Below are 26,162 nucleotides of genomic sequence, written 5' to 3'. Positions count from 1 at the left end.
AGCCATGAAGGCCCTGTATCGCTCACCTGACCTACTGACCTAAAAATCATCAAGATCAACATTCTGACCAAGTTTCATTAAGATATGGTCATAAATGTAGCCTCTAAAGTGTTAACTAGCTTTTCCTTTGATTTGACCTGGTGACCTAGTTTTTGACCCCACATCACCCAGATTCAAACTTGACCTAAAGATCATCAAGATTAACATCCTGATTAAGTTTCATGAAGATCTCTAGTGTTAACAAGCTTTTCCTTTGATTTGACCTAGTGACCTAATTTTTGACCCCACCTGACCCAGATTTAAACTTGACCTATAGATAAATAAGATTAACATTCTGACCAAGTTTCATTACGATATGGTCATAATGTGGCCACTACAGTGTTAACAAGCTTTTCCTTTGATTAGACCTGGGGACCTAGTTTTTTTACCCCAGATGACCCAATATAGAACTCGTCAAAGATTTTATTGAGGGTAACATTTTGACCAAGTTTCATTAAGATTGGGCCAAAATTGTGACCTCTAAAGTGTTAACAAGCTTTTCCTTTGATTTGACCTGGTGACCTAGTTTTTGACACCACCTGGTGACCTAGTTTTTGAACTTGACCTATGGATCATCAAGATTACATTATGACCAAGTTTTATTAAGATATGGCCATAAATGTGGGCCTCAAAAGTGTTTACTACTTTTCCTTTGATTTGACCTGGTGACCTATTTTTTGACCCTACATGACCCAGAATCAAATTGGACTTGAGATCATCAAGATTAAAATTCTGACCAAGTTTCATGAAGATATAGTTATAAATGTACCTCTAAAGTGGGTTTAAAAAGCTTTTCTTTTGATTTGCCTGGGGACCTAGTTTCTGACCCTACATGACCCAAAATCAAATTGGACCTTGAGATCATCAAGATCAACATTCTGACCAAGTTTCATAAAGATATAGTCATAAATGTGACCTCTAGAGTGTTAACAAGCTTTTCCTTTGATTTGATCGGGTGACCTAGTTTTTGACCCTAGAGGACCCAATCTCAATCTTGTCCAAGAATTCATTAAGGGTAAATTCTGACCAAGTTTCATTAAGATTGGGCCAAGATTGTGACCTCTAGAGTGTTAACAAGCTTTTCCTTTGATCTGACCTGGTGACCTAGTTTTTGACCCCAGATGACCCAATATAAAACTCATCTAAGATTTAATTAAGGGGAACATTCTGACCAAGTTTTCATTAAAATTGGGGCCCAAAATTGTGACCTCTAAGTGTTTTAAAAGGCTTTTCTTTTATTGACCTTGTGACCTAGTTTTTTGATCCCAGATGACCCAAATTTAAAACGTCCAAGATTTTTTTGAGAGTAACATTTTGACCAAGCTTCATTAATATTTTCAAAGTTTTTCCGTATATAAGTCTATGTAAACCATGTGACCCCCAGGGCGGAGCCATATTTGACCCTAGGGAATAATTTGAACAACCTTAGTAGAGGACCACTAGATGATGTCATATACAAAATATCAAAGCCCTAGGCCCTGTGGTTTTGGACAGGAGGTTTTTCAAAGTTTTTTTCCCCATATAAGTCTAAAATAAACCATGTACCCCAGGGTGGGGCCTATTTGACCCCAGGGAAATAATCTGAACAATCTTAGTAGAGGATCACTAGATTTTGCTACATACCAAATATCAAAGCCCTAGGCCCTATGGTTTTGGACAAGAAGATCAAACCGTTTTAAATGTTCCTGGCCAATGTGACCTTGACCTTTGACCTAATGAACTCAAATCAACAGGGGTCATCTGCTGGTCATGGCCAACCTAACTATCAATTTTCCTGACACTAGGCCCAAGCTTCTTGAGTTATTGCCTGGAAACCATTTTACTGTTCCTGGCCACTGTGTCCTTGACCTTTGAAATACTGACCTCAAAATCAATAGGGGTCATCTGCTGGTCATGACCAACCTCCCTATCAACTTTCGTGACCCTAGGCCTAAGTGTTCTTGAGTTACCATCCGGAAACCGTTTTACTGTTCAGGGTCACTGTGACCTTGATCTTTAACATACTGAACCTTAAAATCAATAGGGGTCATCTGCTGGTCATTACCAACCTCCCGTCAACTTTCATGATCCTGGCCAAGTGTTCTTGAGTTATCATCCGGAAACCATTTTACTATTCAGGTCACTGTGACCTTGACCTTTGACATACAGACCTCAAAATCAATAGGGGGCATCTGCTGGGGATGACCAACCCCCGTCAACTTTCATGATCCTAGGCCCAAGGTTCTTGATTATCATCCAGAAACGATTGGTCTACATTCCGACAGACCGACCGACATCTGCAAAACAATATACCCCTCCTTCTTCGAAGGGGGGTATAATAACAGTTTACACAGAACAGACCCAATTTAATCCGATCAAAAATGCATTTTGTATTATCATAAAACAAGAAACTATTAAACTTTTTTCGTTTTATTACAGGAATAAAACATGCCAGCATCCAGAAAACTGGGTCATTGACATTATTACAAAGTGTGTATATATGATGGAACTTAATGACAAAATTATTTACTCAATTAACACCAGATGAAAGAGGTAATGCAATGGATATAAATAATATCATGATAATACAGATCTTAATTATGATCTTTCACAAACTTAACAATCACATAAACTTCATAAATAAATACATTTGTTTTGAAAAAAAAATGTTGTGACCTCGATATAATATTATATATTCTAACACGAACCGATCTGTTTTCCTATTAAACAGAGAAGGCTGTGCTGCGTTGATAAAATTCCTTTGCATCAGAATTTAATGAAGAACAAATCTATTATTTCTTAAATAAGTTTTTCGAAAAAGTATATTGTACTGCAGTTTTAATATTTACTTCACAAATGTGAAGGCTGATCTTGATCTGCACTGGTTGCAAAGACAGAATTACACTCCACCAGCAGGCTAAAAGTTAAGACATTCACTTTTAACCATAATATAAACAAATCTTGATAAATTAAACTATTCTTAACATAACAGAGAAAAAAAAACAATCCTAACTATTAATTAATAACAAAGCTAAACAGAAACAAAAATTAAATAAAACTGACATCAATATCTAACTAAATGACTAAAAACATCACTTCTAGATAATAAACAACAAAAGCACTAGTGTAAACTGTAAAACTATACAGTATAAGAGCTGTTTGTAAAACATGTATGTCCAAATGATGACCTGTCCAAGTTTCAGTCTCAAGATCACTGTGATTTTGACCTTTGACCTACATCCCCCATGAAAAGGGGGTCCTCCAATGACAAAAGGAAATCATCCTTTGAAGAATAATCAATGTAGGGCAAAGCTAAAAATTATCCAGTGGAAACCACTTTCAGTCTAAAAGTCACTGTGACCTTGACCTCTGACCTTCCAACCCTCAGAACAAAAGGTGTCATCAACTATCTATAGGTAATCATCCTATGAAACTTGGCAACTGTATGCTAAAGTTTTTCTCACATACTGATCAAAAATCATTTGCAGTCTTGAAGTCATTATGACCTTGACCTCTGACCTACTGACCCCAAATTATACTCAGTAATATAACAACCGCAGGCAATCATCTTCACAGTTTGATGAATTCGTTAGTTATTGAGCAGAATCAATAGTCAGTCTCAAGGTCACTGTGACCTTGACCTTTGACCTACTGACCCTCATGAACAGTAGACCACTAATAACCACAGGAAGTCATTTTATGAATTAAAATGACTGTAGGCCAAAGTGTTCATATTCAGCAAAAACCATTTTCAGTCTCCAGATCATTGTGACCTTGACCTTTGACCCATAAAATATGAAAGTTATCTTATTACTAACAAGCAATCATCAGAGGAAGTTTGGTGAATGTAAGAATATAGGAATATTCTTTTTAGGCAAGATTCATTTTCAGTCTCAATGTCACCTACTGGTCCCTAAAACTATATGGGTAATCTGACACAGCCAATTATATAGTCTAATAAGTCTAACAACTGTAGGCTAAAAATTGAGCAGAAATAGTTTTCAGTCTCAAAGTCACCTTGACCTTTGACAAATGTAGACCGAAGCCTTCTTTAGTTAGGGAGTGGAAATTGTTTTCTGCCTCAAGATCACTGAGACCTTGACCTTTGACCTACTGAACTGTACATAATAGGGGTCATCTACTGACCACAGGCAATTTCCCTATGAAGTTTGATCATTGTGTGAGAAAGCATTCTGTAGTTATTGATCGGAAATCAAATGGTCTTCCAACTGATGGATGGACCGATAGACTGACTGATCCACAATGCGCAAAAAAGTATACCCCCTCTTCTTAGGGGAAGAGTATAAAAATCATGCTTATATTTCTCAAACAGTGAATAAGTACAATTTTTAAAGAAGGTATATCAAAATATATATATAAATAATATACTGATTTTATTCTTATACCCAGCTAATGCACCTGTCAATATTTTGCCCACCCAGGGGAGCGGCGGGCATACACGGGACTTTAGACAGAAGACCATTCCGGACAGGCGGGAATTTGACAAACATTTGATGTACCAACCAGGCTCTAGGGTGGGATTTAGACAAAAAAGGTTGTCGCTAGGGTGGGGATTTAGACAACAAAATTTTTGAAATGTCAAATTCCCCTGGGTCAGCCCGCCGCCCCCCTGGGCGGGCAAAATATTGACAGGTGCATAAGCAAAGTCACTAAACTGTCTCATTGTAAAATATTCTGCTTTAAAATGTGTATTTATAAAAAAACCATGCGTACATTTAAAAAAAAATTAAACATAAACTTAAGAAATTAACATTGATACTGTATAATACTAGTTAACAAGATAACTCATATACCTATCAATTAATAAAGTCTACAAAACGATGTACTGCACAGGCACTGTATCCTTATTTATGGACTGATGGATAAGTAGAACATGATAGCTTGGCACCTCAGCACAAAACATGGACAAGTACACTGTGGTGAGGATACTCTTTTTACCATAAATAAATATTTCATCTCTTCATAGTTTTGATATGGTGTTGATAGCAGACAAGTCAAACAAGAGCTGTCAGTGGACAGCGTTCTCGACTATTCTCAGTGCTTGATAGTATAATATAAGCTATGAGTAAAACTTTAACATTACAATAAGCATATTCTAAGTCGAAAAAGGGCCATAATTCAGTCAAAATGCTTGATAGAGTTGCCTCCTCCTTTTTACAGTCTGAGGTCATGATGGTAAACAAGTATGCAAAATATCAAAGCAATATCTCAATGGACTTTGAAAATATTTTTGGTGGTACGCAAACTTTAATAATAAAATAAGTATTTTCTAAGTCGAAAGGGGGCCATAATTCAGTCAAAATGCTCCATAGAGTTTGCCTCCTTCTTTAAACAGACTGGGGTCATGATGGTTAACAAGTATGCAAAATATCAAAGCAATATCTCAATGGACTTTGAAAATATTTGGGGTGGTACGCAAACTAACATTTGTGTGATGCTCACGCCGATGCTGAGGCGGGTAGGATAGCTCCATAGTTGAGCTAAAAATGATAAACTGATAAAGAATTTCAGGGTATAAATGAATACAATGAAACAACATGAGGAAAATAGCAAAATAGCACTTAGAATATCTGGAAGGTAATGTAGATCACTACAACAAATTTAACTTCGTTTACCATATCTCCCCTTTATTATTACTTGTACTCTGTATACATTCTTTCATAAATTTAAAACCAGCACTTCAGTATAAAGTCCACACCTTACCTTAATTCAGTATAGTATAAAGTCTATACCTTACCTCAGTACAGTTTGAAGTGTATACCTTACTTCAATAAAGTCTGAAGTCCATATCTCTTAAGATTTGTGCATGTAAAAGGTGTTTAAAAGGAACTTGAAAGCTATTTCTTAAATTTTCTTATAACAACAATAATTTTCAAATATTTTAAATGTGTGTCAGCTGTTATATCTTGGCCACCTTTAAAACATATTCACTTTCCTTCTTGCATCCCATTAAAGGTAAACAATTGATACTCTATTTTTTTACTAAATGTTCAAAGTATTACTCTTATTTCGGGTAAAGCAAAAATTTCACAAAAAAGCACCATACTGAACACACCAAACTTTAGGAGACAAGATGTATTGGTCTACCATAATATACATTAATTACACAAGTGAAAATAAAACTGTGTATGCACTTTTGGGTAAAACTGTCCCTGTGTATGCACTTTTGGGTAAAACTGTCCAACACTGGTCCGGACCATACCAAAATAAGGTCATTGTAAAATTGTCCAAAATGTATCTTACAAAATGAGGTTTCTAGTAAAACTGTCTTAAATTTGCAAACATATTCCATATATATAAATATATTTACGGTATCCAAATCTGTTAGATGATTCAATAAAAATTTTCAAATTTTCAATTTTCCTACATAACCTAGCATATGATAACCTCTTTGCTTGGATATCCAATAAAATACGTATCCAATAAAATACGGCCTGAACACAAAATGAACAAGTATCACATTATAATAAAAAAAGGTTATACAGGAAATCTGTCTTCTATTTCCACAGCAGGTCAACTTTCCAACTTTTCTGAAAAGAAAACAAGTATTTCCTTTTAAAATTAGAAATTTGCCCATTGGGTGATTACTAAATATTATTTTATTCTAAATATTACTTTATTCATGAAGTAGCTATCACAAATCTAAACAAGAGTTGATGGTAAAACTTGAATTCCCCCAATAATGGCCTCTATGACAAATTGAACAATAAAAGCTCTGTGTCAAATTAAACAATCCAAGCAGAACCTATGGTCTCTGTCAAAATGAACATTACCAGTGGAACCTATGGTATTCATGTTAATTGAACTATGCCAGTGGACCTATGGTATCTATGCCAAATTAAACAACACCAGTGGACCTATGGTCTCTATGCCAAATTAAACAACACCAGTGGACCTATGGTCTCTATGCCAAATTAAACAATACCAGTGGACCTATAGTCTCTATGCCAAATTAAATAACACCAGTGGACCTATGGTATATTAAACAGCACCTGTCCAGTGGACCTATGGTCTCTATGCCAAATTAAACAACACCAGCAGACCCACGGTCTCTATGCTAAATTAAACAACACTGGTGGACCTATCGTCTCTATGCCAAATAAAACAACACCAGTGGACCTATGGTCTCTATGCCAAATTAAACAATACCAGTGGACCTATGGTCTCTATGCCAAATTACACAACAACAGTGGACCTATGGTCTCTATGCCAAATTAAACAACACCAGTGGACCTATGGTTTCTGTCAAATTGAACGACATCAGTGTTACCTATGATCTCTATGTCAATTGAACAATGCCATTGGAACCTATGGCCTCCATGTCAAACTGAACAATGCAGTGGAATCTATAGTTTTTACCTCCAATTGAATAATACCAGTGGAACCTGTGGTCTCTGTCAATGTGGTAGTGTACCCGTAATGACAATCAGCATGTTCCTTTTGATTATGTATTCTCTGTACATAACAGCGGCATTTTCTGGCTGTTGTGGAAAAAATACAATATCTACTACAGCCGACAGGATGCAAAAACGCCACAAGAATACGTAACCATATAGAAATTGCTAACTGTCATTACAAGTCCACTTTCTGAAATGCTGTGACATCATGATGGATCCTTGGCCAACGTTCCAACTGATTCGCAGACAAAACATCTGAAGCACTTTGTCCTCTACCTAGGATTGTTGCACGGAGGTTGTCAGTTATATGCAGGGAACAAGTAAATACTTGTATGAAATCCAGACCATTGGTAAGGTATCAGGCCACAATTACATTCTGTAAAATCATCTGATTTCATAAGCCTCAAATTTTGTGCATGGCTTCACCTATTTCATGAGAACATAAATTTGTAAATTTCAAATTCAAAGATGCATGTGTTTTTTGGTCCACTGGGATTAAATTTCATGGATTTTCGCCTCGACGATATCTATAAAAAATCAGTCCCCCCACGAATATTGATCGTTAACACAGTAACCTGAATAATGCTTAAAATTTTTGTCAAAGCAGTATCAAATAATACTATGCATCTGTAATGGTTAGAGAATGGTTTAATAAACAGAAAATCTATGTAACTTACCAATTATATTCAGTTTACACAATGGACATGTATGGCTTCTGACCAACCATGGATCAACACATTTAGTGTGGAAATGGTGTCCACACGGTAGCACCCGTAATTTCTGAAACAAAATCTCTAAAATGTTAATTTACAATAGTTACAAGTGCAGAAAGAATTACAAGTGAGTAAAGTTACCCACATTTTGTTCTTTTTCCTTTTTGTTTGGTGATGATTTGATAGGATGATACCAGCTGACCCTTCATGCAATATTTCAGGCAAAGATGGGCACCTGGGCAGAACCACAGACCCACTAAAAGCAAGCTGGATGGCTCCCTCACATGAAAGAATTCTACACTCTAGGTTACCAACCCAGAGCTGTGAGGGGCAAGTGATTCAAAGTCAGGAACATTCACACCTTCGCCATGGAGGCCCCAAGTATACCTATGGAGCTGTTATATATTTTATGTATATTCCTGTTTATGTAAGTGATTATCTGAAAACATTGGCTATTGAAGTCATTTCAAATTATTAGGTACAGTAAAATCTCTGAAAACCAGACTCTCCAAAAATAGAAATCTTCTGAAAATTGGACGAATTTCGAAGTCCCAATTTTTTCTCTTAAAAAAATCAATTAAAAATTCACTCTGAATACAAGAAAATCTGAATTCTTAAAAACAGACATTTTTCATTACCGAATTTTAAACAGATGTCTTTAAAAAATTTCAATCTTTACAGCATGCTTCCTAAAGGACCCAAGAGACACCATGCTTCCAGCATTTCAAAGGGTACTATAAGCTTTCAGGAAAAAACAATGAAATTAAATCTATTTAATTGTGAAAATGCCAGATACTTTGAGTATTTAAAAAATTTTATAAATGGGGAAGGAATTTATGGGTACCTGTTTAAGGAAGAACTTTTCTAGACATATTGCACATGTATCATTTGTCCCGTCCGGTGAGTATCTTTTTATCTTCATCACAGCTAATGCTTGGTATGCTAACTGGCGCAACGAACCCTGAACAGTAGAGAAATACTTACTTATTGTAAATAAAGTAGTAGATGAAACTGTATTTATACTGAACAACTAAAACAAAATGGTGTCTCCTCATCCGACATTGTATCAGGTGCTTGGATAGAGTGGACAAAGTAATCGAAGGGACACAAGTTAAAACCTGATGGTGCTGTAACTATGTGTTCATTAATGAGCATAATACTAATACATAATTGAGCCGTGCCATGTGAAAACCAACATAGTGGGTATGCGACCAGCATGAATCCAGACCAGTCTGTGCATCCGCGCAGTCTGGTCAGGATCCATGCTGTTCACTAATAGTTTCTCCAATTCCAATAGGCTTTAAAAGTGAACAGCATGGAGCCTGACCAGACTGCGCGGATGCGCAGGCTGGTCTGGATCCATGTTGGTCGCATACCCACTATGTTGGTTTTCTCATGGCACGGCTCAATTATATAAACAAGAGTTGTCAGATAAAGGCTTACTTGACCTTTCCCATACTAGATGATGAAAGATGGCATACCTGAGAAAACTAGAACTATTAATGGAGCGATTAGTATCCCAGCAATACTGCTTTGTCACAATAAACAAAACATTTTATGTGTGAAGTTTCTCAACTGATAAGAAAAATTCAAATAAGTGAATAAATTGGGGTATGGATGTTCCCAGCCTTCAGCCATCCAAGAAAATAAAATGTCGCGAACATCTTCCCTTCACAGATCTGAAGAGGGTGATGATGTGGAACAAATATTTCATGTTTGAATCAGATACATTTATTAATAACAGAGATAAAGTGAATAAAAACATTAACTTGATTTTCTTACTTAAAATGCAGCATGATTCATGAAATGTTAGTGCCACAGTTATGAATCTTGTGTCATATGATGTGGTTCAAGATTGAATCAAATCCATTCAATGACAGATATAAACTTATAAAGTGAAAGGGCATCAAAAAAAATTAACCTGGATTTCTAACTAAGAAGGGGGCATTATTCATGAAATATCAGTACCAGAGTTATGGACCTTGTGTCATATGATGTTGTTGCTGATAAGGCACAACTATTTTTAGTCTGAAACACATATATCTAGTAATAACAGCAATAAAGTGAAATTCAACTAAGTTATGGACATAGATGCAGTGGCTGGTGCCAATAGAATAGTTCTCCATAATTATACTTTGTATGGCCTAAGAACTCTGACAAACCTTAAAACAGTTTACACAATATTTATATAGTTATATTTCTTAACTATTGTTGATGAGCATCTGTGATAACATTTAAACCAAACATGATCTTCAAAAATAAACCCATATTTATTACAGCACTTCAAACATGCAGTGGTGGTGTAGTAGATGCTCTAAACAACTGTCATCTATTTATAGCACACTAAATTTAATGGGAATGTGACCTCATATCACAGAGTAATCAATTTTCCAAGAAGTGCTCTACGCCTTAAGTATGCATAAAATGAAAGAGTTACCAACTTCCTTAACAAAGCACAAAAATAAATAGTATTTAACATAGCTGTAGTAAAATGTACATGACAATACTTACATCTATATAATCTGGGTCCTCCCAGTTCTGTCCTCGTCTGGTACGTAGATAATGTATCATCATTAGAAACAGTATCCCAGTGTAAAAGTAATTCCAGAAATTCTCCTGGTCTACCTAAACATACAAAATGTGAAATAAGTACATCAGAATATATAAAAACAAAATACAAATAGTGAACAAGCGAAAACCATGAAAGAAAATTGTTAAGCGGAAAAAACTAAACACATAACCATAATTATCACTTTTATGCTAACTTCTTCCATTTTCACATTTCCATCTCCATTTCTATTTTTATCTTGTGCATCAAAACAATTAAATTCATCTCTTTGTAACTCATCCTACTCTCTCTATTATATGTTAGTTTATACATTTTGCACTCCTTGTAGCTATTCCTCCTTATATCTCCGCTGTTTTCATATATAAGCAAACCTGTGTTAAGCAACAGCTTTACACATGGACCATCTGATTTCACAGACCACTAGTTGTTATTCTATTTAAATATTTGCAGAATATTTAAATCAGCAAAATATAACACCTGAGAATAAAGACCACTTACTGAGTCTCCCAAGAATGGTCATAATACAGCTGAACCTGTCTTAGCAGCCACTCGTCAGAAGCATCAGTCAGCTAACTACCAAAATTGACTTTCTAGTCCATGTTCAGCTTATCTTAAGCAACCATCTATTTTAAGCAGCAAGATTTTATCTCTCCCTTAACTGGCTGCTTAATGCAGGTTTGACTTTACATGCTTTACAGTTTTACCTTGTTTGCCAATATTCCCAACCTAATCTCACTCCTTGTGACTATTCTCAACTCTAAACAATCCCTTCCTTCTTATGTAAAGTCCTCACATTCAGTCCTAAAAACTCCCATCCTGCTCTTCACTGCTCCTCCCACCTTTACCTTTCCATCCTTGTTTGTATTTTGATCTTCTCCTAAACACACAACACCATCCCACTCATGGTAACTCCTCCCACTGTACCGCCCACATGTACCCCACAAGGTAACTGTGGTAAAAAACTTCTGAAAGCCAAATAAATAAATACCACTGTAGATCTATTTGACTACACAAGAGGGCCATGATGGCCCTATATCGCTCACCTGTTATCATTGCACTTGAGGACAAGAAGGTCCTCTGAAAAAATATCTAAGTCCAAAGGACAGGAACAACAAAGGGAAGAAATTTAACCAAAAAGAAAAAAAAAATTTACAAGGTATAGATATGTCAAAATACACCTACTAATTGGAGGTACCATCCATGTTGGACCACAGAAAAGTGGACTCGGTTTTTCCCTACGGCCAATAATAAAAAAGTTATTAAAAATAAGCTATTTATAGTAACGTAAAAGGGAAGTTATTAAAAAAAAAAAATATTGTAAGTGAACAAAAGAAGGATCTGCCAAAAAAATCTGTTGACATAAATGAAATTTCAGATCAGTATCTTCATTAGTTATGGAGATATATACCCATTTTAATTTGAAATAAAGGGAGGTAATTTGACATAAAATCCAGTCCATAGTTATCTACCCTGATTGTCTCAGTCCAACTAATAACAATAATAAAATTTCAAATAAGTCTTATAAGTACTTACTGATATAAATCCAATTTGATTACAATCAGGGGAGGTAATCAGATATAAAATAACTCTGGAACCTATGATTGGATCTGATTTGTCCTGGAATCCAAGATTTATTGTTGTTGAAGATATTTTGGAAGTTTGTACCAAATAAAACCATAAATGAAGTCTCTATATGGCTGCAAAAGCCAAAATAGGAAATTTTGGACCTTTAAGGAGCCATAACTCTAGAACCCATGATGGAATCTGGCCAGTTGAAGAAAGGAAGCAACATCTTGTGGTGATACAAGTTGTGTGCAAGTTTGGTTAAACTCAAATCATAAATGAAGCTGCTATTGTGCAGACAAGGTCAAAATAGCTAATTTTGGCCCTTTCAGGGGCCATAACTCTGGAACCCATTATGGGATCTGGCCAGTTCAAGAAAGGAACCGAGATCTTATGGTGACACAAGTTTTGTGCAAGTTTGATTAAATTCACATCATAAATGAAGCTGCTATTGTGCAGACAAGGTCAAAATAGCTAATTCTGGCCCTTTCAGGGGCCATCACTCTGGAACTCATAATGGAATCTGGCCAGTTCAAGAGAGGAACCAAGATCTTATGGTGATACAAGTTGTGTGCAAGTTTGGTTAAAATAAAAATCATAAATAAAGCTGCTGTTGTGCAGACAAGGTCAAAATAGCTAATTCTGGCCCTTTCAGGGGCCATAACTCTGGAACTCATAATGGGATCTGGCCAGTTCAAGAAAGAGACCGTGATCTTATGGTGATACAAGTTGTGTGCAAGTTTGGTTAAAATAAAATCATTAATGAAACCACTATCGTGCAGACAAGAAATTGTTGACACACGGACTGACGACGGACGAAAGGTGATCACAAAAGCTCACCTTGTCACTATGTGACAGGTGAGCTAATAACAAGAGCACCGCCTTGCGGGTGCTGACGCTCATCTGATTTTTTTTGTGTAATAGAAATATTGTCCTACCCATGATTTTCTAAGTCTAAAAAGGGCCATCATTCTTGCAAAAAGCAGGATAGAGTTATGTTTCTTGATGTACAGTGTCCACTCATGATGGTGAAAAACTGTTGCAAGTTTTAAAGCAATAGCTTTGATAGTTTATGAGAAAAGTTGACTTAAACATAATACTCAACCAAGAAAATGATTTTCTAAGTCCAAAAGGGGCAATAATTATTGCAAAAAGCAGGATGGAGTTATGTTGCTTGCTGTACAGGGTCAGCTTATGATGGTGAACAAGTGTTGCAAGTTTCAAAGCAATAGCTTTGATAGTTTAAGAGAAAAACTTGACCTAAACATAAAACTTAACCAAGAAATCTGATATTTTCTAAGTCCAAAAGGGGCCATAAATCTTGCAAAAGCAGGACAGAGTTATGTTTCTTGCTATACAGGGTCAACTTATGATGGTGAACAAGTGTTGCAAGTTTTAAAGCAATAGCTTTGATAGTTTAGGATAAAAGCTGACCTAAACATAAAACTTAACCAAGAAAACTGATTTTCTAAATCCAAAAGGGGCAATAAATCTTGCAAAAAGCAAGATGGAGTTATGTTTCTTGATGTACAGGGTCTGCTTATGATGGTGAACAAGTATTCCAAGTTTCAAAGCAATAGCTTTGATAGTTTAGGAGAAAAGTTGACCTAAACATAAAACTTAACCAAGAAATCTGATATTTTCTAAGTACATAAGGGGCCATAAATCTTGCAAAAAGCAAGATGGAGTTATGTTTCTTGCTATACAGGGTCAGCTTATGATGGTGAACAAGTATTCCAAGTTTCAAAGCAATAGCTTTGATAGTTTAGGAGAAAAGCTGACCTAAACATAAAACTTAACCAGGCAACGCTGACGCAGACGCCGACGCCGACGCCGACAACCGCTCAAGTGATGACAATAACTCATCATTTTTTTTCAAAAAATCAGATGAGCTAAAAAGAAACTAAAATGTTTCAAATCTTAAGCCTGCAAGTATACCGGTAATTCAAACCAATCACATACATTTATTTTGTTATGATCATTTTTGTTGAGTTTGAAGCTAAACTGACACAATATTGGTCCTATACTGACTTCTGAGAAAAACATTTCAACTCACCAAATGCAAACGAAATTCATTTACCTGACTGCCTTGTATATCTTTTACAATGTTGTACAAAAATCTTGCCTTTATTTTCATCTTGCTGCAAAAGAGACAGCTAATTATTTTCGAATGTAACATACTTACTAGTCTCAAATATAAGTCTACTAATACAAATGTAAACTTTGTACTGGTATATAACTATCTTAAACAAATTCATTTAAACCATTACTTTTCATAACAAATACTGTAAGACTAAAAGAGAAATAATGTACTTTAAAAAGAAATCAAGACAAATGTATAAGAATATCTTGAAAGTCTCTAATATAACAGTCGTCAATCCTTACAGAAACAAACTGTTGTTATATTTCTGTAATTCACTAATGATCTCGGCCGTGACAGCTGGTGTAATTTGTAACTGATGTTATTCGCGGCAAGAGCTGGTGTAATTTGTAACTGATGTTATTCACGGCAAGAGCTGGTGTAATTTGTAACTGATATTATTCACGGCAAGAACTGGTATAATTTGTAACTGATGTTATTCACGGCAAGAGCTGGTGTAATTTGTAACTGATGTTATTCGCGGCAAGAAATGGGGTAATTTGTAACTGATGTCATTCACGGCAAGAGCTGGTGTAATTTGTAACTGATGTCATTCAAGGCAAGAGCTGGTGTAATTTGTAACTGATGTCATTCACGGCAAGAGCTGGTGTAATTTGTAACTGATGTCATTCATGGCAAGAGCTGGTGTAATTTGTAACTGATGTTACTCACGGCAAGAACTGTGGTAACCTGTAACTGATGTTATTCACAGCAAGAACTGGGGTAATTTGTAACTGATGTTATTCACGGCAAGAGCTGGGGTAAATTGTAACTGATATTATTAACCTCAAGAGCTAAAGTAATATGTAACTGAGATCATTAACCCTGGCAGCTAATGTAATTTGTAACTGGAGTAATTTTGCAAGCAAATATAATTTGTAAATGACGTTATTTACCTTAAAAACTTTGTAATCTGTAAGGACTGTTATTATTCATGGGAACAGATGTTACTGATGTAATTTGTAAATGACAGTATTTACCATGAGAACTGGTGTAATTTGTAACTGACAGCATTTACCTTAATAGCTGTTTTATTTATAACTGACCAAAGAACTGCTGTAGACCAGTATGTTGTTAACCATCATGATACGTGCTGCAATTTGTTACAAATCACATTTACCTAGAACCATGAGAGAAGTGGAAATATGTTTCAGGTGTTTCTGATCAAAAAAAGTAAGACTTCATGATAATTGAGCTGTGAGAAAGCCAACATAGTGGCTTTGTGACCAGCATGGATCCAGACCAGCCTGCGCATCCACATAGTCTGGTCTGGATCCATGCTGTTCGCTAACGGTTTCTCTAATTGCAATAGGCTTTGAAAGCGAACAGCATGGATCCTGAGTATTCCTGACCAGACTACGCGGATGCACAGGCTGGTCTGGATTCATGTTGGTCGCAAAGCCACTATGTTGGTTTTCTCATGGCGCGGCTCAAATGTTAACTCACCTTGAAAGCAGATGTAACATGTTTGTGATGTTCTCTGAAATATCCACTAAGGCTACAGGTTTAGAGAACATCTGGCTTAGATCAAGCTGAAATTATATTTAAAGGTGTACTGTGCCTTAATTTCATATTTGAAAATATGAACAATTTCAACATATAGTTTATGTAAAGTAGTATGCACTAGGTTTAAAGTAATACACACTTAATATGTATATAGCTAAACCAAGTATAAATTTATACTATAGCTACATATTTATACATACATACATACAAACTTGAAAATATTTTAACAACTTGAATTGCATGATTTTTTATCTGTGTGAAGTTAGCAGAATAGCAGAACAGCAGAATAACTTCAGCAGAATAGCAGAACAGCAGAATAACAGAATAGCAGAATAACTCCAGCAGAATAGCAGAACAGCAGAATAGAAGAATAGCAGAATAACTCCAGCAGAATAGCATAATAACTCCAGCAGAATAACAGAATAGCATAATAACTCCAGCAGAATAACAGAATAGCAGAATAACTCCAGCAGAATAACAGAATAGCAGAATAACTCCAGCAGAATAAGTCCAGCAGAATAACAGAATAGCAGAATAACTCCAGTAGAATAGCAGAACAGCAGAATAACTCCAGCAGAATAACAGAATAGCAGAATAACTCCAGTAGAATAGCAGAATAACTCCAGCAGAATAACAGAACAGCAGAATAACTCCAGCAGAATAACAGAATAGCAGAAGAACTCCAGTAGAATAGCAGAATAGCATAATAACTCCAGCAGAATAGCAGAATAGCATAATAACTCCAGCAGAATAACAGAATAGCAGAATAACTCCAGTAGAATAGCAGAATAACTCCAGCAGAATAACAGAACAGCAGAAGAACTCCAGCAGAATAGCAGAACAGCAGAATAACTCCAGCAGAATAACAGAATAGCAGAAGAACTCCAGCAGAATAGCTGAATAGCAGAAGGGCAGAATAACTCCAGCAGAATAACAGAATAGCAGAATAACTCCAGCAGAATAGCAGAATAGCAGAATAACTCCAGCAGAATAGCAGAACAGCAGAATAACTCTAGCAGAATAACAGAATAGCAGAATAACTCCAGCAGAATAGCAGAATAACTCCAGCAGAATAGCAGAACAGCAGAATAACTCCAGCAGAATAGCAAGACAGCAGAATAACTCCAGCAGAATAGCAGAACAGCCGAATAACTCCTGCAGAATAGCAGAACAGCAGAATAACTCCAGCAGAATAGCAGAATAACTCCAGCAGAATAGCTGAACAGCAGAATAACTCCAGCAGAATAACAGAATAGCAGATTAACTCCAGCAGAATAACAGAATAGCAGAATAACTCCAGCAGAATAACAGAATAGCAAAATAACTCCAGCAGAATAACAGAATAGCAGAATAACTCCAGTAGAATAGCAGAACAGCAGAATAACTCCAGCAGAATAACAGAATAGCAGAATAACTCCAGCAGAATAACAGAATAGCAAAATAACTCCAGCAGAATAACAGAATAGCAGAATAACTCCAGTAGAATAGCAGAACAGCAGAATAACTCCAGCAGAACAGCAGAATAACAAAACAGCAGAATAACTCCAGCAGAATAGCAGAACAGCCTAATAACTCCTGCAGAATAGCAGAACAGCAGAATAACTCCAGCAGAATAGCAGAATAACTCCAGCAGAATAGCAGAATAACTCCAGCAGAATAGCTGAACAGCAGAATAACTCCAGCAGAATAACAGAATAGCAGAATAACAGAATAACTCCAGCAGAATAGCAGAATAACAGAAGAGCAAAATGACTCCAGCAGAATGGTAGAAAAGCAGAATAGCAGAATAAATCAAGCAAAATAGCAGAATAGCAGGATAACTCTAGCAGAATGGCAGAACTGCAGAATTACTTTGAAACTGAATCTTAACTGAATAATTTGAGTAAACGCCTATTTCTGTACAAAGACATATTCAATGACAGTGTACGTAATAATAATAATAACGACAATAATGATATTAACAATCATAACAGCCTTATTTAAACAAAAAGTAATGACCGCAACCTTCCCCCTGAAGTTATTTTACCTCTATTGTGAATGCCAGTGCTTAAACAGCCACACATGGTATGCACAGACGGGCTGCATATCGATGTTCAAACCCCCTGGTTAATGGTGTTATTACAAATTATTAGAAAAAAAAGAAATACTACACACAACCTTACCAATAGTGCCTGCACCAACAATTACGTTTAATTAAACAAACATTAAAAATATAAATGTTAAAATGTAAAACCTTTTACAAAAATTCAAAAACTATTATATGCTGCTAAAATAGTTAGCAAAACATTTAGAACAATGACACAAAATCTCTGAAATACAGTAGGTTTTTTAACGTGGCATGTGTTTTTCTTTTGCGTAGTTCTAACAGCAGTTCATTCCACAGTTTTGAACCAATAGTACAGAAACTTCTATTTATGAATGTTTTGCACTTGTTGTATGGAACAACATAACGACATTCAGAATTTCCGGACTATCTCAAACCTAATGTACTATGAATATACTGTCTAAGCAATTCTGGTAAAGACATTGAACTCAATCCTTGCTTTCACCGGCAACCAATGTAGGTCATACAAAGCCTGTTTAGAACTGTCAAATTTTCAGTTATGGACAACTTTTGCGCACATGTTTTGAATACGTTGCATCATACGCACCTCACCGTTAGCTCCACTATACAGTATGACATTGCAGTAATCCAGATATATTATGAAATATGAAATAACTAGAGACAAAACTAAAATTTCAGTGACTGATTTTGTTAAATATTAACGGATGTTCTTACTTCGTAGGTAATTCAACATGACTGTACAACATTTGCGATTTATATGATCTTTAAAGTTCAGTGTTTCTTCAAGAAATGCACCGAGATATCTAATTATGCTTGCACGTTTGATATCATCACCCGCAATCTTAATCGCATTTGTGAAATATTTGTTCAATTGAGGTCAGCTACAAGACATGATAAATTCAGTTTTTGAACTGTTCATTTTCAGTTTGTTTCTATTCATCCTGCCATTCTGCTGGAGTTATTCTGCTATTCTGCCATTCAGCTGAAGTTATTCTGCTATTCTGCTATTCTGCTGGAGTTATTCTGCTATTCTGCTATTCTGCTGGTGTTATCCTGCTATTCTGCTATTCTGCCATTCTGCTGGAGTTATTCTGCTATTCTGCCATTCTGCTGGAGTTATTCTGCCATTCTGCTAGAGTTATTCTAATTTTATGCTATTCTGCCATTTAGCTGAAGTTATTCTGCCATTCTGCTATTCTGCCATTCTGCTGGAGTTATTCTGCTATTTTGCCATTCTGCTAGAGTAATTCTGCTATTCTGCCATCCTGCTAGAGTTATTCTTCTATTCTGCATTCTGCTGCTATTCTGCCATTCTGCTGGAGTTATTCTGCCATTCTGCTGGAGTTATTCTGCTATTCTGCCATTCTGCTGGAGTTATTCTGCTATTCTGCTGGAGTTATTCTGCTATTCTGCCATTCTGCTGGAGTTATTCTGCTATTCTGCCATTCTGCTGGAGTTATTCTGCCATTCTGCCGTTCTGCTGGAGTTATTCTGCTATTCTGCCATTCTGCTGGAGTTATTCTGCTATTCTGCTGGAGTTATTCTGTTATTCTGCTATTCTGCTATTCTGCTAACTTCACACAGATTGATTTTTCTCATAAATAAAAATCTACATCCACATTTAATTCATATAATTTAAAATAGTTAAGTTAAATACATTTGAATAAGATGATAAAATAATATATAAGTGAAAGATGGGCACAGCTAGTATATCTCTTATCTTTACACCTTTCTTATATAATAAAAGCTTTACATCTTGAGCTGCTATTCTGCTGGAGTTATTCTGCTATTCTGCTATTTTGCTGGTGTTATTCTGCTATTCTGCCATTCTGCTGGAGTTATTCTGCTATTCTGCCATTCTGCTAAGTTTTTCTGCTATTCTGCTATTCCGCCATTCTGCTGGAGTTATTCTACCATTCTGCTAGAGTTATTCTAATTTTATGCTATTCTGCCATTTAGCTGAAGTTATTCTGCTATTCTGCTATTCTGCCATTCTGCTGGAGTTATTCTGCTATTTTGCCATTCTGCTAGAGTAATTCTGCTATTCTGCCATCCTGCTAGAGTTATTCTTCTATTCTGCATTCTGCTGGAGTTATTCTGCTATTTTGCTATTCTGTCATTCTGCTGAAGTTATTCTGCTATTCTGCTGGATTTATTCTGCTATTCTGCCATTCTGCTGGAGTTATTCTGCTATTCTGCCATTCTGCTGGAGTTATTCTGCCATTCTGCTGGAGTTATTCTGCTATTCTGCCATTCTGCTGGAGTTATTCTGCTATTCTGCCATTCTGCTGGAGTTATTCTGCTATTCTGCTGGAGTTATTCTGCTATTCTGCCATTCTGCTGGAGTTATTCTGCTATTCTGCCATTCTGCTGGAGTTATTCTGCTATTCTGCCATTCTGCTGGAGTTATTCTGCTATTCTGCTGGAGTTATTCTGTTATTCTGCTATTCTGCTATTCTGCTAACTTCACACAGATTGATTTTTCTCATAAATAAAAATCTACATCCACATTTAATTCATATAATTTAAAATAGTTAAGTTAAATACATTTGAATAAGATGATAAAATAATATATAAGTGAAAGATGGGCACAGCTAGTATATCTCTTATCTTTACACCTTTCTTATATAATAAAAGCTTTACATCTTGAGCTATAAGTGTTTTGAGTAGACAGTTCATACAGCAATTGGTGTAAATTGTTTTATACTTTAACATCAAAAACTTTTCTTTTTCATACAGAAATACAATGTACAATTTATTTTCTATAAAAATTATTACAATAAATACAAATTGTTCAGTTTCGCCATGAGAAAACCAACATAGTGCGTTTGCGACCAGCATGTATCCAGACAAGCCTGCGCATCCTCATGGCGTGGCTCATTTATTGAAAATTTACATAAAGGCATATGAGCCGTGCCATGGGAAAACCAACATAGTGGGTGTGCGACCAGCATGGATCCAGACCAGCCTGCGCATCCGCGCAGTCTGGTCAGGCTCCATGCTGTTCGCTTTTAAAGCCTATTGGAATAGGAGAAACTGTTAGCGAACAGCATGGATCCTGACCAGACTGCGCGGATGCGCAGGCTGGTCTGGATCCATGCTGGTCGCACACCCACTATGTTGGTTTTCCCATGGCACGGCTCATATATCTTAATTAAATGCTATACCTCTCTGATGATTTTAGGATTTAGTGTCAATATAATAATTGCAGACGCTCCAAACATCAAAGCTCTTTTCATCTGCAATAATGAAAGTGTTTTACTATAATTCATAATGCAGACTGACAGCATAAAATATCAAAGTATTCACGTATGTAACAATAGTTTGTTTCAAGAATCACTCCGTTTAATACTGTAAAACCAATCAAGTCTGTAGGTATAAAATTTCATGGTTTTGCCAAAGCCGACTAACTTGTGGGGCTATGATTTTGTGGATTTTGATTTACCAAGATGAAAAGAATAGAAACTGTTCTTCTTTGCTAGAATTTATTTTCATGGATTGATCCATGAAATTAATTTTATCCTCTGTGAATATTAATAATTTCACAGTAAATACTTATGGGTGACTGGGACTCCCATACTTACAAAATCACTAAGCTGATCTACAAGGACACAGATAATAGATAACCACCTGGTAACTCCATGAGAACAATTTTTAAACTGTCTTTCATCTGCATTCCAGAGACTTACAGACACTTTTTGAATCAGATAATGACCAAAGATTTTACTATTATTACAACATATTAATTCATGTAAGACTGTGCTTAATAAATGTATATTTATGATCATTAGCCCAAACAACAATATGTCAAACAATGCTGTGACATTTTTTTTCATCTATATCAACTTTACCCTCAATAGCTCAATGACAGAGTGTCTGCTTTGAGTGCAGGAGGTTTTGGGTTTGATCCCTGGCCGTGTCAGACAAAATAAATGAACAATAATACTGGAAGCTCCCTTGCTTGGCACTCAGTAGTAAAGGGTTGTATCAGGCAGTATAATAAACCCAGGTAAATACCCATTACTGGATATATAGTTTTTCCCACAAGACTTGTGGGAGAAACTATATATCCAGTATTGTTCAAAATAGTGCTAAATACACATATGGATTTAATGTATAAAACATAAAAAAAAAACAGAAATACACTTGTTTTTCATTTCAAAATTCATAATCCACTCCCTTACCCTATCTACTACACCTGGACACTCCCCGACTGTACCACTACCTGTGCTGACAGACAGTTTCTCAGTGTAATTCAGAACAGCAACCCAACCTCCAGGTAAACGTGCAAAGCTGCTTTCATCGTCAGCACAATTAGCAGGTAACTGTCAAAAGTTTAAAAATGGATGCAATGAGTTTGAAAATAATAGATTTAATAAAGAGAACCACCAAGATGGTCCTACATGCCCATATGGATTGTAACTAGAATTCTTTGATTGATACAATCTATATAAATACTAATGCAAAAGCTACAATTTTTTTTGTTATAGTAGTCGCAACTTGACCGCGATGGTTGACCTTAGGCTGATTATTCATATCGATTATTTCACTATAGAAATCAAGGGTGCTTTGGGTAGCCGTGTATATTTATTAGGAATTAGTTTGTATACATTGCAGTATCAAAGTATATATACTTACATTTGATCAGTTAAAACTTTCAAGTACACTAATTTATATTTACACGAATTCATATTTCCTTTTCTTGTGCAGCTCATGTTTTACCTACACTCCTTTTCAATTATAGGTTGTGCCTCATTATGTATTATAATACAAAGGTCAACCATCGGGGTCAAGTTGCATCCACTATACTCTTCTGAGGAACTGCAAAATGACAATTTGAGCCGTGCCATGGGAAAACCAACATAGTGGGTATGCGACCAGCATGGATCCAGACCAGCCTGCGCATCCGCGCAGTCTGGTCAGGCTCCATGCTGTTCGCTTTTAAAGCCTATTGGAATTGGAGAAACTGTTAGCGAACAGCATGGATCCTGACCAGACTGCGCGGATGCGCAGGCTGGTCTGGATCCATGCTGGTCGCATACCCACTATGTTGGTTTTCTCATGGCACGGCTCATTTAATGTTTTAAAATGCAATAACATCTCTAGAGCCATATGTGCCTTCTTTTAAGATATCCTGGAAAGGCTTGCAAAACAAGAGGGCCAAGATGGCCCTAGGTCGCTCACCTGAGAAACACACCATAACAGTGTAAACATGTTTGACATAGTGATTTTATGGAAAGAAATATTCTGACCAATTTTCATTAAGATTGGACCGAAAATGTGGTCTCTTGAAGAATAAACAAGTATTTTCTTCAATTTGACCTAATGACCTAGTTTTTAAGCCAAGGTAACCTACATTCAAACTTGACCTAGATTTGATCAAAGCAATCATTCTGACTAAATTTCATGAACCTCAATTCAAAAATACAGCCTCTATCGCATACTAAACGTTTTTCTTTGATTTGTCCTAGCAACCTAGTTTTTGATCCAAGACGACCCGTATTCAAACTTGACCTTAATTTCATCAAGGCTATCATTCTGGCCAAAATTCATGAAGATCAATTGAAAAATACAGTCTCTATCGCATACACAAGGTTCTTCTTTGATTTGACCTAGTGATCTAGTTTTTAATCACAGATGACCCATATTCTAACTTGACCTAGATTTCATTAAGGTAATCATTCTGACTAAATGTTATGTATATCCAATGTAAAATGCAGCCCCTATTGAGTAAACAAGGTTTTTCTTTAACATGACCAGGTGACCTAGTTTTTTGACCCTAGATGACCCATATTCAAATCCAACCTAGATTTCATCCAGACAAATATTCTCAAATTTCATGAAGATCTGGAGTAAAATGCAGCCCCTATTGCATACACAAGGTTTTTCTTTGATTTGACCTAGTGACATAGTTTTTGACCCCAGATGACCCATATTCATAATGGCCTAGATTTTATAAAGGTAATCATTCTGACAAAATTTCAAGAAGATCAGTTGAAAAAAAACCAGCCTCTATCGCATACACAAGGTTTTTCTTTAATTTGACCTAGTGACCTAGTTTTTGACCTTAGATGACCCATTTGCGAATTCGGCCTAGATTTCATCAAGGTAATCATTCTGACTATCAATTGAAAAATACAGCCTCTATCGCATACACAAGGTTTTTCTTATATTTGACCTAGTGACCTAGTTTTTGATCCAAGATGACCCATTTTCAAACTTGGCCTAGATTTCATCAAGGTAATCATTCTGACAAAGTTTCATGAAGATCAGTTGAAAAATACAGCCTCTATCGCATACACAAGCTAAATGTTGACAGACAACAGACAGACAGATATCGAGTGATCACAATAACATTGCTCAGGTGAGCTAAAAATGTTCAACATGAACAATCGCAGCTGTTTTTCTAATTTTTTCTTGTGGCTTGTTTTACTTGCTTCTTTCCTGCAGCTGATAATAAAAAGCAGCAGCAATCTTTTCAAAATGGATGTTTAACAATCACCTCTCACTCTTCTAGAGGACAACAAACTGAATATAATCATGCTTATTCCTCATGACATTTAAGCGAAAGTTGAAAATATACTTAAAAATACACAACAGTTTCTGTACCATTCTGCCTAGCCTTACTCGTTCAGCTTAATGGGATGGCTAATTTTATAATCTGATATTTTATAGTTGCCCTCTCTATAAACCTAAAATACCCGTATCTGCATTTTCCTGTTAGGAAAACGAAGACATTAAAACATCCATAAAACTCATAAAATACTGATCAGACTTACTTGCTTCAATAAATTAAACATTAATATTCATGCAGAAACTTCAAATGAGTTGAATATAATGCATAATTTTAAACAAGAGACTTTAAATCTGTGAACTGGTTTGTGGGGATATCTACCCTGACAACAGTTTCAATGCTCATTGCTTTGATGACAATAAACTGCAGAAACAAAACACACAATATACATTCAAAAAAAATCAGCGGGGCAATTTCATGCTTTAGTGTCAACATGAATTCATTATCAGAGATGTAATCATAACAAATACATATAAATGTACCAGAAAACGTTCCAACAGATTTCACTGGGGATTTCTTAACAGAAATATGCAGAATAAGTTTGCACGTGACAGGGCAGTGACAGTCAAAAGATATCATGGTGTTCCATAAACGTCTCATCATTTGGATTACTTTCTGGCATTCTCCATACACTGCCAATGATTCCCATACAAATGCAATGTACAGAGAGCCTCAAGAAAACCAGCTCAGCCGTTTGGCTGACAAACATTGGCTAACAAATGCACTTGAAACTTAGGTATATTTTTAAACAAAATATCTGATTACCAGATGCATTCGACCGTCAACATTGTTTTCACGGCCGATATCGAGCATTTTGCCCCAAATTCTTGCATCGAAAGAGTTGACATCTTCTGTTCCGCTTGACTGGCTACCAGCTGTCAAATGTTTGAACGATGTTTTTTCAGACTTTGAAACCTCAATCAGAATTCTTTTCTCTGCAGATGCTAAGGATGGAATAACTGCAACGAAAATCAGTGCTGACAAAGCAAAGCTACGTTTCCTAAAAGCTGGCTTTGAGAAAAACGTAGCGCTGAGCAGCGCAGCCACTACGATCTCTGCCATCTTTGTTGTTATTGCGTAAATTGGGTAATGGGTAAAATCCGATTTATCGTTGTCGTCTTCCATTTAAAATCGCATGGAAAACAAGGACAGTCTCCCTTTTACAAAAATAAAAAATATTTAAAAACAAATTAATATAAAATAGCGTTTCGTGCTATTTGAAACTCAAAAAATTAAGGCCAGTTTTCATCTTTAGAGGTAATTACTATTTCAGACATTTATAAATATTATTTTATATATTTACTTGAGCATTTGTACCAGGCAAAAGAACCCACGGTTATACGCCCAGCTATAGAAAAAAATGAAAAACACAAACTATGATGCATAATGTGGATCAAAAGAATGTTATATAATTGGGTCAAAATTCTCCTTTATCTACACTTCCACATTTAAATGAAGATGCAAAAATGCTAATGCACCCCTATTTTGCGGGTGCTTCTCTATTCAAAACGAAGAGCTATAAAAATAATTTATACTTCTTTGTTCAAAAGAAGTGGAACACCTTCATTTAAGTACACATGTGTAGATAAAGGAGAC

General features: G+C 35.9%; 1 protein-coding gene across 3 annotated transcripts; it reads right to left on the bottom strand.

Annotated features, from left to right (window-relative positions):
- Window positions 1-2,432: 2,432 nt before the first annotated feature.
- LOC123534454 (RING finger protein 215-like) lies at window positions 2,433-25,653 on the bottom strand. 3 transcript variants are annotated; one of them, XM_045316716.2, is made up of 10 exons: window positions 25,332-25,649; window positions 22,177-22,317; window positions 21,160-21,231; window positions 15,868-15,953; window positions 14,362-14,422; window positions 11,564-11,683; window positions 10,661-10,774; window positions 8,994-9,110; window positions 8,114-8,216; window positions 2,433-6,569 (listed from the first exon to the last, which is right to left on the bottom strand). In XM_045316716.2, the coding sequence occupies exons 1-10, from the start codon at window positions 25,626-25,628 to the stop codon at window positions 6,553-6,555; spliced, it is 1,128 nt and encodes a 375-aa protein (XP_045172651.2). In that variant the 5' UTR covers window positions 25,629-25,649; the 3' UTR covers window positions 2,433-6,552. The 3 variants fall into 3 exon arrangements, with proteins under 3 accessions (XP_045172651.2, XP_045172652.2, XP_045172650.2); XM_045316715.2 differs by lacking the exon at window positions 2,433-6,569 and adding an exon at window positions 6,652-7,862 and having other exon boundaries at window positions 25,332-25,651; XM_045316717.2 differs by lacking the exons at window positions 2,433-6,569; window positions 21,160-21,231 and adding an exon at window positions 6,650-7,862 and having other exon boundaries at window positions 25,332-25,653.
- Window positions 25,654-26,162: the final 509 nt, after the last annotated feature.

Source organism: Mercenaria mercenaria, chromosome 12, assembly GCF_021730395.1.
Source record: "Mercenaria mercenaria strain notata chromosome 12, MADL_Memer_1, whole genome shotgun sequence".
Classification (NCBI taxonomy): Eukaryota; Metazoa; Mollusca; class Bivalvia; order Venerida; family Veneridae; genus Mercenaria; species Mercenaria mercenaria.
This window is presented reverse-complemented; position numbering and strand designations above follow the sequence as displayed.